This window comes from Arachis ipaensis, chromosome B10 (genome assembly GCF_000816755.2).
Source record: "Arachis ipaensis cultivar K30076 chromosome B10, Araip1.1, whole genome shotgun sequence".
Lineage (NCBI taxonomy): Eukaryota > Viridiplantae > Streptophyta > Magnoliopsida > Fabales > Fabaceae > Arachis > Arachis ipaensis.
Genome location: NC_029794.2, coordinates 100308078 through 100322199, shown reverse-complemented (window position 1 = coordinate 100322199; position 14122 = coordinate 100308078). Strand labels below are relative to the sequence as shown.

At 35.7% G+C, this 14122-nt stretch overlaps 1 protein-coding gene and 1 long non-coding RNA gene across 2 annotated transcripts; one reads left to right on the top strand and one right to left on the bottom strand.

The window, feature by feature from the left end:
- Positions 3133 to 4496, bottom strand: LOC107621054 (protein FAR1-RELATED SEQUENCE 5-like). Its single transcript, XM_016323098.1, has 4 exons — positions 4313 to 4496; positions 3977 to 4201; positions 3732 to 3891; positions 3133 to 3622 (listed from the first exon to the last, which is right to left on the bottom strand). The coding sequence occupies exons 1-4, from the start codon at positions 4494 to 4496 to the stop codon at positions 3133 to 3135; spliced, it is 1059 nt and encodes a 352-aa protein (XP_016178584.1).
- Positions 12954 to 13685, top strand: LOC107621759. Its single transcript, XR_001615932.2, has 2 exons — positions 12954 to 13077; positions 13416 to 13685. It is a non-coding gene; the product is annotated as an uncharacterized LOC107621759 (long non-coding RNA).

Sequence of the window (14122 nt, the reverse complement as noted above, 5' to 3'; positions counted from 1 at the left end):
TGTCACTCACAGTAGCACAGGGATTCACATGTTGTTAACATCCTTCTCCAGGTAAATAACACCACTTTCCTGATCAAAACAAATTAAATTAACACATCTCAGTCCTCACAGATGTTATCCCCAAGTAAATTGCATGACCAAAATAGGAAACATACATCAATCACACCATTCAAACCATTCATGGAAGCAAATATATCAACCTCCAAAAGAACAACTAAGTGGCCTATCAAGGTGCTTCTTGAAGAGTATTATAAATACGATAACAAGTACACGTAACAACAACATCATGCAAAAAAAATGATAAACATGCTGCCAGACACCAAACAAACACCAACAACTAAACAAACTCAACTAATTCCTGATATAACATGCTTCTCTTTGCCATGCAAGTGACAAGGGAACCATACAGTGTTAAGTGGGAGAGCATCTGCTAGTCAGCGGTATTCTCCCAAGCTTTCCGTGATCCTTTGGGTAATCTTTCGAGAAAGACCCTAACCTGCATCAATACGTAAGCAAATGTTGATGACACAAGTTTTTGGCAGTCAATAATTATACGCATACAACATGACACTAAATACTTGGATCATCGCAAGCTTATATCGATAATACGTATACACATGCAGGCATCCTAACCTCGTTTGCCCACTCCTCATTGATTGTGCAACCTGCCTTCGCATCATTTCCTACGTGGCTGTCGGCGGTCGATTCAGCGAACTGTCTCGTGTAGTGATCCAGCGCCTGCATGGCCAGGTCCCCCCAAAAAGACAAAAGTTAATTGAATGACATTAGTAATTCGTAAAGAACACGCGACGACTACCCTGTGAACTAAAAACCTCGAAACTCACTAGTGTCATCCTGCATGAGTGATCCTAGCATTCTGCTCCGGCTACACCGTGCAGGTCCACATCGTCGGTTATTGATGAATTCTTCCCCCTATCTTGGAGACATTTTCTCTTCGCATGGCTGACACGCTTGCAGTTTGCACATCACCTTCTCTTGCCTAATAGCCTTTGTTTGGTAAGTCGCAGGGCACCCTTCGGTTTCGCAACCTTGGGATCCCTCACCACCCCCTTGGTCCCCTTTGTGTCCACTTCATTTTCTAACCCCCAACATTCGGATTCCAAATTATTATACAAGTTAACTATGCCATCCATTGCTTTCCGAAACAATTTTTCGTCCTGTGAACCTAGGTAAACAAGCCACTGAGACTTTGTGTGGAGAGCCCCATGTCTAACCAAGAAACCTCTTTGGGTTGAATCGTCCCACTTCTTGCCATATTGGTCAACATCTTTGGCATCCTTTCTCCACCATCGCAGGACCAATCTTTTAGGTATTTCCCGCAAATGCTTTGCTTTCATTACAAAGAACATATGTCTGCACGGGTACCCATTCTTTTTCCAAAAAAAACATTGGCAATCGAGTTTTTTGGTACTTCTGCCGAAGGCTGCCATTACCTGAATAGCTGGTTTCTCGTATTCCTCTAGATAATAAACAGTTGTATTCAAGCACCTGATAAACCCCATTTGTAGGGTTTATCTTGTAGTGATTTTAGGAGATTTTATCACCTTTTACCCATATTTATTCAATGAAATAGCATGGTTTCATGATTGTCTCCCAAGTTGAGCTTAAGTGTGAAAACATGCTTTCTAGGCCCTTAATTAGCAAAATTTAATTCACCTTTGATTCCACTAGATGCCTTGATGTGTTTGTTAAGTGATTTCAGGTTGAAAAGGCTAGGAATGGACCAAAGGAGTGAAGAGGAAAGCATGCAAAGTAGAGAAATCATGAAAAGCCAAAGATTTGGAAAATGCCCATGGACGCGCGCGCACACTGGACGCTCTCGCGTGGATTGCAAAAATCTCCATGGACGCGTACGCGCGCTGTAAGCATACGCGTCGGTGGCTGCACGTGATTTTTAAATAGAAAACGTGTCCAGTGATTTCTGAGAGCTGTGGGGCCCAGTTTACAACCAACTTTGGCACCAAAATGCATATAAGGACCAAGGATTGAAGGGGAATGGGGGGGATTCACATCTTTAACACATTCATTCACATTAGGATTAGTTTAGAAGTAGTTTTAGAGAGAGAAGCTTTCACTTCTCTCTAGGATTAGAATTAGGATTAGGTTTAGATCTAGATCTACTTCTTCTTCTTCTCTCTTAATTTTTCTCTTTCATCCTTAATTGTTCTCTTGTAGTTGTAGCATTCTACATCTCTTGTAATTCCTTTGTACTGTTAGTAGTAGCTTATGAACTTTCTTTTGTAGATCTACATTTCTTCTTCAATGCAATTGGTAAGTTCTTTGTTGTTCATAATTGTTTTGCCTTTCTATTGTTAATCTCTTGCTTTTGTAGTTGTAGATTCCTTCAATTCTTGCAATTAATAATGTTTACCTTTATTTCTTTCTATGTGTTTGTTAAAATGCTCCTTTTAGTTGTGAGTTATATTTTTGTTCCTCTTGGCTTGGGAAGGTAACTTAGGAACTCTTGAGCCACTAATATCCAAGTGATTGATGATTGGGAGCCATTAACTCTAGTTCTCACTAATTGGATTAGTGGAGAGTTATGACTTATGGACTTGGATTGATATATCTCATTTGACTTTCCTTTACCTAGTTAGAGGATGATTTAATGGGATTGATCCTTGACAATTCTCATGTTGTGGTTAGTGATAAGGATAGAGATCCTTGACCACTAAACCTTGCGAAGACCTTTCTAGTTGTTAGTTTATTTCCTTTGCCATTTATATTTCTTGTCTAAAATCTCAAAAACCCCAAACATACCTCATAACCAATAACAAGACACTTTATCGCAATTCCTAGGGAGAACGACCCAAGGTTCAATACTTCGGTTTATAAATTTAGGGGTTTGTTTTAGTGACAAACAATCTTTTGTATGAAAGGATTCTTTTTTGGTTTAGAAACTATACTTGCAACGAGATTTCATTTGAGAATTCTAAACCGTCAAAAATCTATTCATCAACACCGTTTTTTCATGACAAGATTAATTGCTCCAGCTCCTTCAATCTCTTTCCTAACATCTACAAACAACTCTCGGGTATAAACCCTAGCAGTAGCTGTCTCTATCGACCTCAAACATGTGGTCATAACCGGATTCGTGTAAATGGAGTTAAACTACAACAACATCTCCTTGTTCCGATATTCACGGAGGACTAGCTCCAGATTTTGCACTAACTTAAAGATGGTATGGCTTGACTTCGAAAACTTGTTAACCATAGCAATTATTCCCTCACATCGTGTCATAGTCTGGAATCCGGCATAGAACTTGTCACGCAAATACCCGTTCGCCCATAGCTTTCGCTTTTTATGCATATGCCTTGCCCAGCTACTATTATGCAGCCCATACTCCTCAATTGCTTGAGCGCAATCCTCTTTGAATTCATGAACCTCCATGTCCACGTACAACCAATGCTTGAACAAACTACGGAGGCGTTCGTCTTTCTCATTTGATGTCACGTTCTTTTCCACATGCCATGCACACAAACGATGTGTTGCCTCCGGTAAAACCGACTTCACAGCTTTTATCATTGCTTTGTCCCCATCGGTAACAGCTACACAAGGTTTCTTCTGGCACATAACCTCCAACAAATTTTGTAACATCCACCTATACGACGATACAGTTTCATCAATCAACAACCCAAAACCAAAAATGGTAGAAAATTACTACTGGACGTTTATATCTATTTTTCCTGTAAGTGGAGTCAAACGCTAACACATCCCCAAAACACTGAAAATCAGACCGGCTATTCCCATCAGCCCAAACCATGTTACCAAGCCTTTCATCTTTTGTGTGGTTGTAGCATGCAACATACATAGGGTCAGCAGCAGCCTTTCCTTCAAGGTAAATCAACGTTGCAGTCGCATCACCATCAGCTATTCGTGAACACCTCAACTTGTCAGCATAGTTGTACACATCCTTTTTCAAAAATCCCAGCAAAGAATATCCCCCCTAACATACCAGCCATGTGGCCCAAGATTTTTGACGTCCCAATTCCATACGCATGCATCCCATCAATGTGAGCCTTTGCCGCATCCGTCATTTTACGATGATTCTGAATCAGGTGGGACATCCCAACAGGTGCTAGGTCATGGTTATGCTCCAGTACTACCTTCCTATCCTTCCACTTCTGCTCACTTTTCTCCAAATATATTGATAGCATTACTTTGCAACCAGTCCGTGTCTCTGGTTTGTGTCCCCGCTACCTGTCAATCCTGTCATAGTGCCTGATTTCCCTCAATCCTTCCTTGTTACAAAAAAATCAAAATCTCACAAGATTACCGTTGCTATCTTTACCTGAGTCCCCTTTCCGTACCCTAAACCCATTGACTCTTCCATACCTTCGGTAAAACTTATATGCATCTTCCACACTTTCCCAAACTTGGTTCAAAATATCATTCGTGCTCAAGTCAAATCCTTGTCCTCCTTCAGGCAAATGTTCCTCCTGAAACTCATCACCACCAGCCTCTTCCACATTCATCTCCTCGTTCACGTCACTTAGACCACCCCCCACACTCCCCTATCGCCTCACCTCTATTCGCATCCATCAGTAACTCCAAACACCACATACTGAATACTCATAAAAATCTCATTACTCTACAATTTTCTTTGATACCTGTCCTCTCTAAAATATGCATGCATCATCCAAACTACATGTGCATTTCCAATGATGCCTACAAACTTAAAATCAGTCATTGGCCCAAAATGATACCCTAAACCAAGTACCCCTAGTTGTGTGCAAATTAAATACCCACTACCTTCGATGGAAAGAAATTGGAACATTTCCAGCTATTATCCCATTAAACCAAGGTTGTTAAAAAAAATGAACACAAGATCAAATCAATTTCACATATCAATAATCAGAACATTAATAAAGAGCAACCCAGTAACATTAACTGGTCATATGAACATGTTAACAACATCAAAACTGTTATGTTCGATTCAACTAATTATTCAACTTAATAGCCAGGAACAAAAACAGCAACCTAACAAACAGAGGCCACAGCTAGGGCTGGAAGTGAGTCAAGCCAGCTTATGAGCCAACTAGAGCTCGGCTCGTTAATAGCTCGATAAGCTAAGCTCGTGAGCTGGTGAGCCAAGCTTGAGCCTGAAATTGAGCTCATAAATTAAATGAGCCGAGCTTGAGCTTGGATAAGCTCGGCTCATTAGCTCGTGAGCAGGCTGTGAGCTTGAGCCAGCTCGTGAGCTTTTGGTGAGCCGAGCTTGAGCTTAAGAAATAGGCTCAATTGTTAATGAATCGAGCCGTGAGCCAAGCTCAATTTTGGTGAGCCGAGCTTGAGCTTGGTCTAGCTCGGCTCAGCTCGGCTCACTTCCAGCCCTAGCCACAGCACACCGCCTCACAAACAGTTGATCAAATTGCCGACTCATGATGACCAACAAACTTGAACTAAAATCATACTTAATATTTACAATAACAATTCCGCAAAAATTCAGTTGCCTAACACACACAGTCGAAGAACAGAGCCTCAACAAAAGTTATAGTCAATATCAAATTAACACTAAAAAAATCATGAACTCTGAACAGCACCAGAACAACATTTAAAACAGCTGACTCCAACAAACAAAATCAACGACAACCAACCAGGAAGCTAAATACCTGGAACACTCAACGGAGATGGAGATCCTATGACGGCTGAACGGCGGAGGAAGTACGGCAATACCTACTCGAATGATCGCCCAAAACAGACGGAAACTCCTGGCGAAGATACCACCACGACCTCAGTCCTCAAGCTCCACCAAACCAAGCGACAATGACGGGGAATAGCACCGCAACCATGCGGAGACAGAGTCCCGACGTCCCTCCTCACAGACGCCGCCATGGGCTTCCGACGTCGAGGGCGGCGAGGGTGCAGGCCGCCACGGCAGACGTGGCACTGCGGATTCTACAAGTGACCAGGGTGGGATCACCGTCGGTATCAGAACACGGGCAACGCGCGACAAAGAGCCGTCGGACACACTGTGGTAGTGGATGAAGAAGTCTTCTTCAGGTTCGGCTACATGGATGATATGGGTGCCTGGTCACTCCCTGAGGAAGGACACCTCCATAAAAGCTAGGGTTTTCTTTGTCATCAAGGATACCTCTTCTCAGATTTCGTTTTCTTTTCCTTAGTATTGCTTTTCTCTTTTTTTTTAAAAAAAATCCACTTCAAAAAAAATTACAAAAATTAAATTGAACAAAAAAAAATTTTTTTTTCAGCTCACATGTGTAACTGTTAACATGGGACACATTACTCTAAAAGACCGTTTGCAAATTTAAATTATTAAACAAAAACATTTAATACTAACCTTATTAGAATGACGCTCAAATCTTTTCATGAGAAAAAAAACTATATTCTTAATTATTATTTTAGTTATTTTCATACTATGTATATTAATAATTTTCATTAATTATTTAATTTTATGATTATTTATTTTCATAGTCTTCATATTCTTATTTTAATTTATTTTCATAACCTTTTTATTTTTACTTTTTTCCATCATATTCATGTTTCTTATTTCTATTTGTATTTTTATTTACTTATTCATGTTAATTAAAATTATTATAAATTTAGAAAAAATAAAAACAATAAATACAATGATAATGAAACTAAAGAACAAAATAACTAAGAGTACCGTACTCTCTATATTACGAGTAAATAAAGGTGATTGCTATTGACAATTAATTTTCAATTCAACTAGGTATTCTTTAAATATGGTACAATATTCAGCTTTTTCTTACAATAATTCAAAAAAAATAAAACAAACACATCTAAAAATTGTACATAGATTTAGTGTCTTAAAAAATTAAATCCATATTTAAAATACAACTTAAATCAAACTAAAATTTAAAATTTAAATCTTAAATTTCTGTTTCAAATTTAATATATTTAATATATTAATATATTATAATTTAAATACACATCTAAAATTCAAATGACTCAAAATTTAAAATTTAACTTCTGAAATTCGAATTAAATTTTAAATTTTTTACCATTTTAGTTAAACATTTTGGATCAGTAAGACCAAAAAAAAAATTATCTTATGCTATTTAATAGAGTTTTGGATGTGTTTTAAAAATATTTTTAGTTCGATTGTACTATTTTGTATGTGTAATAAACTTACGACATAAACTAATTTCAACCATTATCTAAAATACCAACCAATAACATCAATAAAAAAAATTAAGATGAATAAATACTAATGCTCAAACAAGTAATAAAAATTCCAACTAATACTATGATAATATATGTTAGATATTTTTTTATAAATAATAAAAAACTTAAATTAATTGTTGATTATAATAATTTTGAAAACGTTAATGTTCAAATAAGTAACGTAAAAATCCAACTAATAATTTACATAATAAATATTAGATGCATTTGATCGAATCAAAAATCAAAAGATTAATTGTATTCTGTACGTTTATATTTAAAAACTAGAATTTTACGATTTTGGATGTGTTTTAAAAATATTTTGTATATAATATTATACTATTAGATGTGTTATAATTGAAAAATAAAGACACAATTGGGATAGGTGACGATTGAATTTCTGCCGGTAAAGAATTTTATAAAAATAATCACGTTGTAGGTATAGTTTCTAAACCAACAAAGAATCCTTTCGTACAAAAGTTTGGTTGTCACAAGTAACAAAACCTAATAAAATTTATAACCGAAGTATTTAAATCTCGGGTCGTCTCTCAAAGAATTGCAGGGAAGTATGATTTATTATTGGTTATGGAAAAGGGTACATTTTTGGGTTTTTGAAATAGGGAACAGGAAAATAAATTGGCAATAAAGTAAATTAATTATCATGGACACCATTGCAAGGTATAAGAACTGGAAATCCCATCCCAGTTATCCTTATCAGGTGTGATGAGAATTGTTTATTGCTCCCACTTAGTTAACCCTTACTAAATAAAGGAAAGTCAAGTGGACTAATCAATTTGATTCCTCAAATCCTAGTCAACTCCTATGGAAAGACTAGCTTTAGAGGGATCCAAATCAATCAGCAAATCCCAATTTTCAATCAACTGTTGAGTTTGATAACTCAATTGTCACCAATTATTCAACCAGAGCAAAGGGAGAAAAATCTAAATTATTTATATCATAAATAGAAGAAAGTAATTATAAATCTGAAATACCTCAAATTGCATTAAATAGAATATTCAAATCTAACATGAATAATTCATAAACCAAATTGGCAACATAAGTAATTAGCAAGTGAAATAGAGCAACTAAAGTAATAGACTAAATAAAAGTAGAAGAAAAACATAAATTAAAGGAACATTGAACCTGGAATGAAGAAATAACCATAAACTAAGAGAAATCCTAATTCTAAAACCTAAGAGAGAGGAGAGAACCTCTCTCTCTAGAAAACTACATATAAAAACCTCAAATTCGCAATATGAAAGTTGTCCTCAATGAATGGATTGATCCCCCACTTTATAGCCTCTAATTTGTGTTTCTGGGCCGAAAACTGGGTCAAAAACAGCCCAGAAATTGCTGGGGGTGACTTCTGCAATTTTCTGCACGTGGCATCCGTCACGCGTGCGCATGGGTCACGCGTGCGCGTCATTGGAGATTTTTCTTGCCACGCGTACGCGTCGTTTGTGCTCTGCACCAGGCACGCGTCCGCGTCATCTATGCGTGTGCATCGCTTGCGTTTTGCGCTAGGCACGCGTCCGTGTCGTCCATGCGTGCGCATCGCTGCCATTTTCTTCAAAACTCTATTTTGTGCGTTCCTTCCATTTTTGCGTGTTTCCTTTCTGTCCTCTAAGCCATTCCTGCCCTATGAAGCCTGAAAATACTTAACACATAGATCACATCATCGAATGGTAATAAAGGATAATTAAAATTAATATTTCTAAGGCATAGGAAACATGTTTTCACATATATCATGGAATAAGGAAGGAATTGTAAAACCATGCAAATCTTATGAATAAGTAGGTGAAGAATTGATAAAAACACTCAATTAAGCACAAGATAAATCATAAAATAGTAGTTTATCAATAGGATAATCACAGATAATGGATTGGTAGCATTTGAGATTTTTCACTACATGAAGAAGAAAACAACAGGTCAAAAAGGATACATTGGGCTGAAACTAGACATGGCAAAGGCTTACAACAGGATTGAATGGCCGTTCTTAAAGAAAGTTATGGTTTCTATGGGTTTCTCATCAAGATGGGTTAATCTCATTTGGAACTGTATCTCATCAGTGTCATTCTCAATCCTAATCAATGGTATACCAAGCAAGAACTTCAAACCTTCTAGAGGACTAAGGCAGGAAGACCCACTCTCCCCATACTTATTTGTTTTATGTGCTGAAGTTCTCTCAGGACTACTAATCAAGGCTCAAAACAGCAAGATAATACGAGGGATCAAAGTAGCAAGACAGGCACCACAAATAAACCACTTGTTCTTTGCAGACGATAGCATCCTATTTTCAAGAGCTTTGGACCAAGATATTCAAGGAATAAAGTAAATTCTTATCCAGTACCAGATAGCTTCAGGCCAAAGAATCAACCTTGATAAATCAGAAATTTCCTTCAGCTGAAACATACCAACTACCAAACAAAATCTCATTCAAAAGTGGCTAGGGATAAAGGCGGTAGAACAATACTCTAAATATTTGGGCCTTCCTACGTTTGTAGGAAGATCCAAAATGGAGGTTTTTGATTTTATTCAAGAGAGGATTTGGAAGAAACTTAAGGGCTGGAAAGAAAGATACCTTTCAAGAGTCAGAAAAGAAACTCTTATTAAAGCGGTGGCACAATCCATTCCAACATATATAATGGGTTGTTTTCAATTACCCAAGAGCCTATGTCAACATATAGATAGTATGATCAGAAAATTCTATTGGGGAAATAAAGAAGGAGAAAGAAAAATTCATTGGATCAAATGGGATAAACTGTGCACCAGTAAAATGGAGGGAGGCCTAAGATTCAGAAATTTTGAAGCATTCAATTCAGCTTTTCTAGCCAAACAAGGGTGGAGGCTTATGAGAAAACCAAACTCCCTGGCAGCAAAACTAATCAAAGCCAAATATTATCCAAAAACTAACTTTCTGGAGTCATCAACAGGATACACACCAAGCTATACTTGGAGAAGTATTTGGAATGTAAAGGAAGTGCTACAGATGGGAGGAATATGAAAAATTGGAGATGGCCGATCTATTAAAATTTGGTGATCACCATGGCTACCAAATCAACACAGATTCAAAATTTGGAGTCCAGTAATTTTTTTAGGCAAAGAGGCTACAGTGAGAGAACTGATGAATGATGAAGAGAACAGGTGGGATGCAAGAAAGATTAAAGACACATTCATGGAATTTGAAGCTCAACAAATCCTATAGATTCCTCTACCAATCACAACACAATCAGATGAATGAATTTTATTGGAGATTTACAAGAAATGGGGAGTTCAAGGTTAGGGATGCGTACCATAGAATTATGAAAGAGCAGAGCACTCGATACAGGAGCTAAATCTCATCAGACCCAAAAGAACCCAAATGGAAAAGGCTTTGGAAAGTTAAGGCACACCCCAGAGCAATCAACTATGTATGGAGGCTGATGAATAATTCACTGCCAACTCGATTGAACCTGCAAAAAAGGAGAGTCAACTGCACAGCCCTGTGTCCAAGATGTTGGAAGAAAGAAGAAATCGAGACTCACCTCATCAAGGATTACGAGTTTGTTCGAATTTTCTGGTACCATAGCCCCCTAGCCATACGATCATCAGAGCCACCTGGAGCCCAAGCTTGTGATTGGATTGAGGAATTGATGGAAAATTTAGATTCGGCCTCGCAAGGTCTTCTTTGCACAAGCATCCTTACTCTTTGGCAAGCTCGAAACAAGCACATGTTTAACGAGGAGAATCAATCCCCAATTAAAGCAGCGAAATTAGCAAGGAAAAATCATGAAAATTACATCAAAGCTCATACGCTCAATTTGAATGGAACCGTAGATTCACCTCTTGGAGCTACAAGCACTAAAAATTGGAAGAGACCACCCATCACAAAGATTAAAATTAATGTTGATGCCGCTAGTATTGATGATGGAGTAGTGGGTATTGGTGTGGTAGTTAGAGACACTAATGGAGACTTTTGATGGCATCCACATGCAAAGCTTTCTTATCCATTCAATCTCATGAAGCTGAAGCACTTGCATGTCTTATGGGCTTAGAAAAGGCCTGTGAATGTTGATTTTTTGATGTAATAATTGAGTGACAATGTTGAAGTCATTCAAAGCCTTAAAGAAAAAAAAGCCCATAAAAATTATTTTGGTTCATTTATTAGTATTGTTTAAGTTTAGCTAATAGCCTTAGATCAGTAGAGCACTCTCATGTAAAAAGGAATGGTAATAGGGTAGCTCATGAATTGGTTCAAATGGCTCTTACTAATCCAAACACAGTGTGGATAGAAGATGCACCTTCCTTTATATGTAATTTGGCCTATTTAGATATTATGGGTCCTATTCATGAATGAAAGCTACCTATTTACCTTGTCAAAAAAAAAATTACATCTTCTCTCTAAAACTCTATTTTTTTTTTTTTTTTTTTGCTTCTTTACTCAAAATACTTTATTTGTAACGGTTCATATAAGTAACGAAAAAATCCAACTAATAATTTACATAATAAATATTAGATGCATTTTATCGAATCAAAAATCAAAAGATTAATTTTATTCTGTATGTTTATATTTAAAAACTAGAATTGAACGATTTTGAAAAGGTTTATATTTAAAAACTAGAATTTTACGATTTTGGATGTGTTTTAAAAATATTTTGTATATAATATTATACTATTAGAGGTGTTATAATTGAAAACTAAAAACACAATTTTTATGACCATACCAACTACATCTTCTCTCTAATACTCTAGATTTTTTTTTTGCTTCTTTACTCAAAATACTTTATTTGTAACGGTTCATATAAGTAACGAAAAAAATCCAACTAATAATTTACATAATAAATATTAGATGTATTTTATCAAATCAAAAATCAAAAGATTAATTATATTCTATATGTTTATATTTAAAAACTAGAATTGAACGATTTTGAAAACGTTTATATTTAAAAACTAGAATTTTTTTATTTTGGATGTGTTTTAAAAATATTTTGTATATAATATCATACTATTAGATGTGTTATAATTGAAAAATAAAAACATAATTTTTATGATCATACCAACTACATCTTCTCTCTTAAACTCTAGATTTTTTTGCTTCTTTACTCAAAATACTTTATTTGTAACAATTCTATTGATAAAATCAAATAAAATCAAACTTGTTCCAATTAAATAATAATGGAGTTTGTATGTTTATTTTTAAATATAATTAAAAATGATGAACATGATATTTCATAACATTAATTAAGCACAGGTGTAAAAAGTGGGGATACCTTTTACCAATGAAGACGAGAGGGTGCTTCAGCTGGAAGGTGGTGATACCTTTCACCGATGAAAACGAGAGGAGGCTTCAGCTGGAAGGTTCCTGTTTCGTTTGAAATTCACTAATGCAGTGTGAATGTTACGTAAAAAAATGATTAACAAATCGTATTTGTTATGTGAAGTTACGTAAAAGAAGCAAAGTCCCAATAACTAACTATGAAGGCATCGGATTCGATGGTCCTAGAACGTTTGGACCATTAAATGGTCTCATAACAAAACATGTTTTTTAAGTTTTTTAATAACTGCTAAATAGTCCTTTTCTAAATTTAATTACAAATTAACCCATATATTTTATTTAATTATAAAAATTATTTTTTGTTTTATAAATTATTATTTTATCATTAATCTATTATATTTATTAATAATGAAAAACAAAAACAATAACGAATTAGATCTTCCATTAATCCTAATAAATTCTTTGGCAATCTCAATCGATTAAAAGTTTATTTTTAATCCGTTACATCCCTCGAGCGTTGTGACATCGTGTTTAAGAGAGAATCAGTCCATTGGATTAACAAAACCATCTACAAGGATCACATCACCCTCAAAGATTACGAGATCCACGACGGCATGGGCCTCGAGCTCTACTACAACTAAAATTCCTCTTCAAAGGTCTCTTCTTTCCTCTTCCATATTCTTCTTGATTTTAGGGTTTCCCGTGATTTTGCGTTTAATTAACAATTGGCTTGTTATGTAATCTGCTTCTGTGTTTGAATTTACCTTTCCCGAACATTGTGGATTCATAATTTTGTTCTTGATATATTTGAGCCGAGTCTTAATCTAAATTTCTGAATTTACATTTGTTCCCCCTTGAGTCTTCGCTCTTCACGTTTGATTATGCACAAATGGTTTATTAACTCATCACTAGTAAAGGTTATTTATTGAAGGAATCGCACGATTTCTGCGCATGCTAGTTCTGGAGACTGATCTTATTTTGTTGTTTGTTTCAGGTGCTATTAATGGGGTAATATAGTATGTGCTGGAAACTGGATAAATGTGTCGAATGTAACTCTTGACTTGCAAAAAACCCCTTTGATTGGAATAATGTACATACCCGGATGATATTGGGTTTAATTTGCTGTTGGAACAATCTGTTACTTTGTTATAGATAACATATTTGACATGTTCCTGGTTTATATGAATATGCACTATTTGTGGAACTATCATTGCCCTCTAAATTCTATTCAAATCTAGATATTCATACTCTTTACGTTCTTCATTAAAAGAACATCTAAATTAATGAGTTATTTATATAGAATTTGGTCATGTGGATACGTAAAGAACATCTAAATTAATGAATTATTTATGTAGTTGACTTTTAGAGCGTGTGTGTACCATTTTTGTTGAACGAAATGGTATTTTTACAATGTGCAAAACGAATTGTCATTATGGTAGAGTTCTTCAACATAATCGATATTAAAACAAGAGTTATTTTTTTACATCTTCGATAAATGTTATCACAGATATGATGTGAAGTTTCCCCCATAAAGAACTCCCTGTTATCCATTTCTATTAATGTTTGATTATACTCACTAAATAAATCTGTTTATATGATAATAACATAATCACCTAAACATTGTTATATGCTACAACAATATCTTGGTTCAATTATCTTAAGGCAGCAAAGCACGTCACATAATAAAGACGAACATGACAA

Bases quoted from the DNA above. Each gene is read 5' to 3' on its own strand.
- LOC107621054 (XM_016323098.1), bottom strand. From the start codon at position 4,496: ATGAATGTGGAAGAGGCTGGTGGTGATGAGTTTCAGGAGGAACATTTG. The intron at 3,892-3,976 runs GTATGTTAGGGG...GTTCACGAATAG, and splicing joins AATCTTGGGCCACATGGCTG to CTGATGGTGATGCGACTGCA. The intron at 3,623-3,731 runs GTTAGCGTTTGA...ATCGTCGTATAG, and splicing joins TTTCAGTGTTTTGGGGATGT to GTGGATGTTACAAAATTTGT.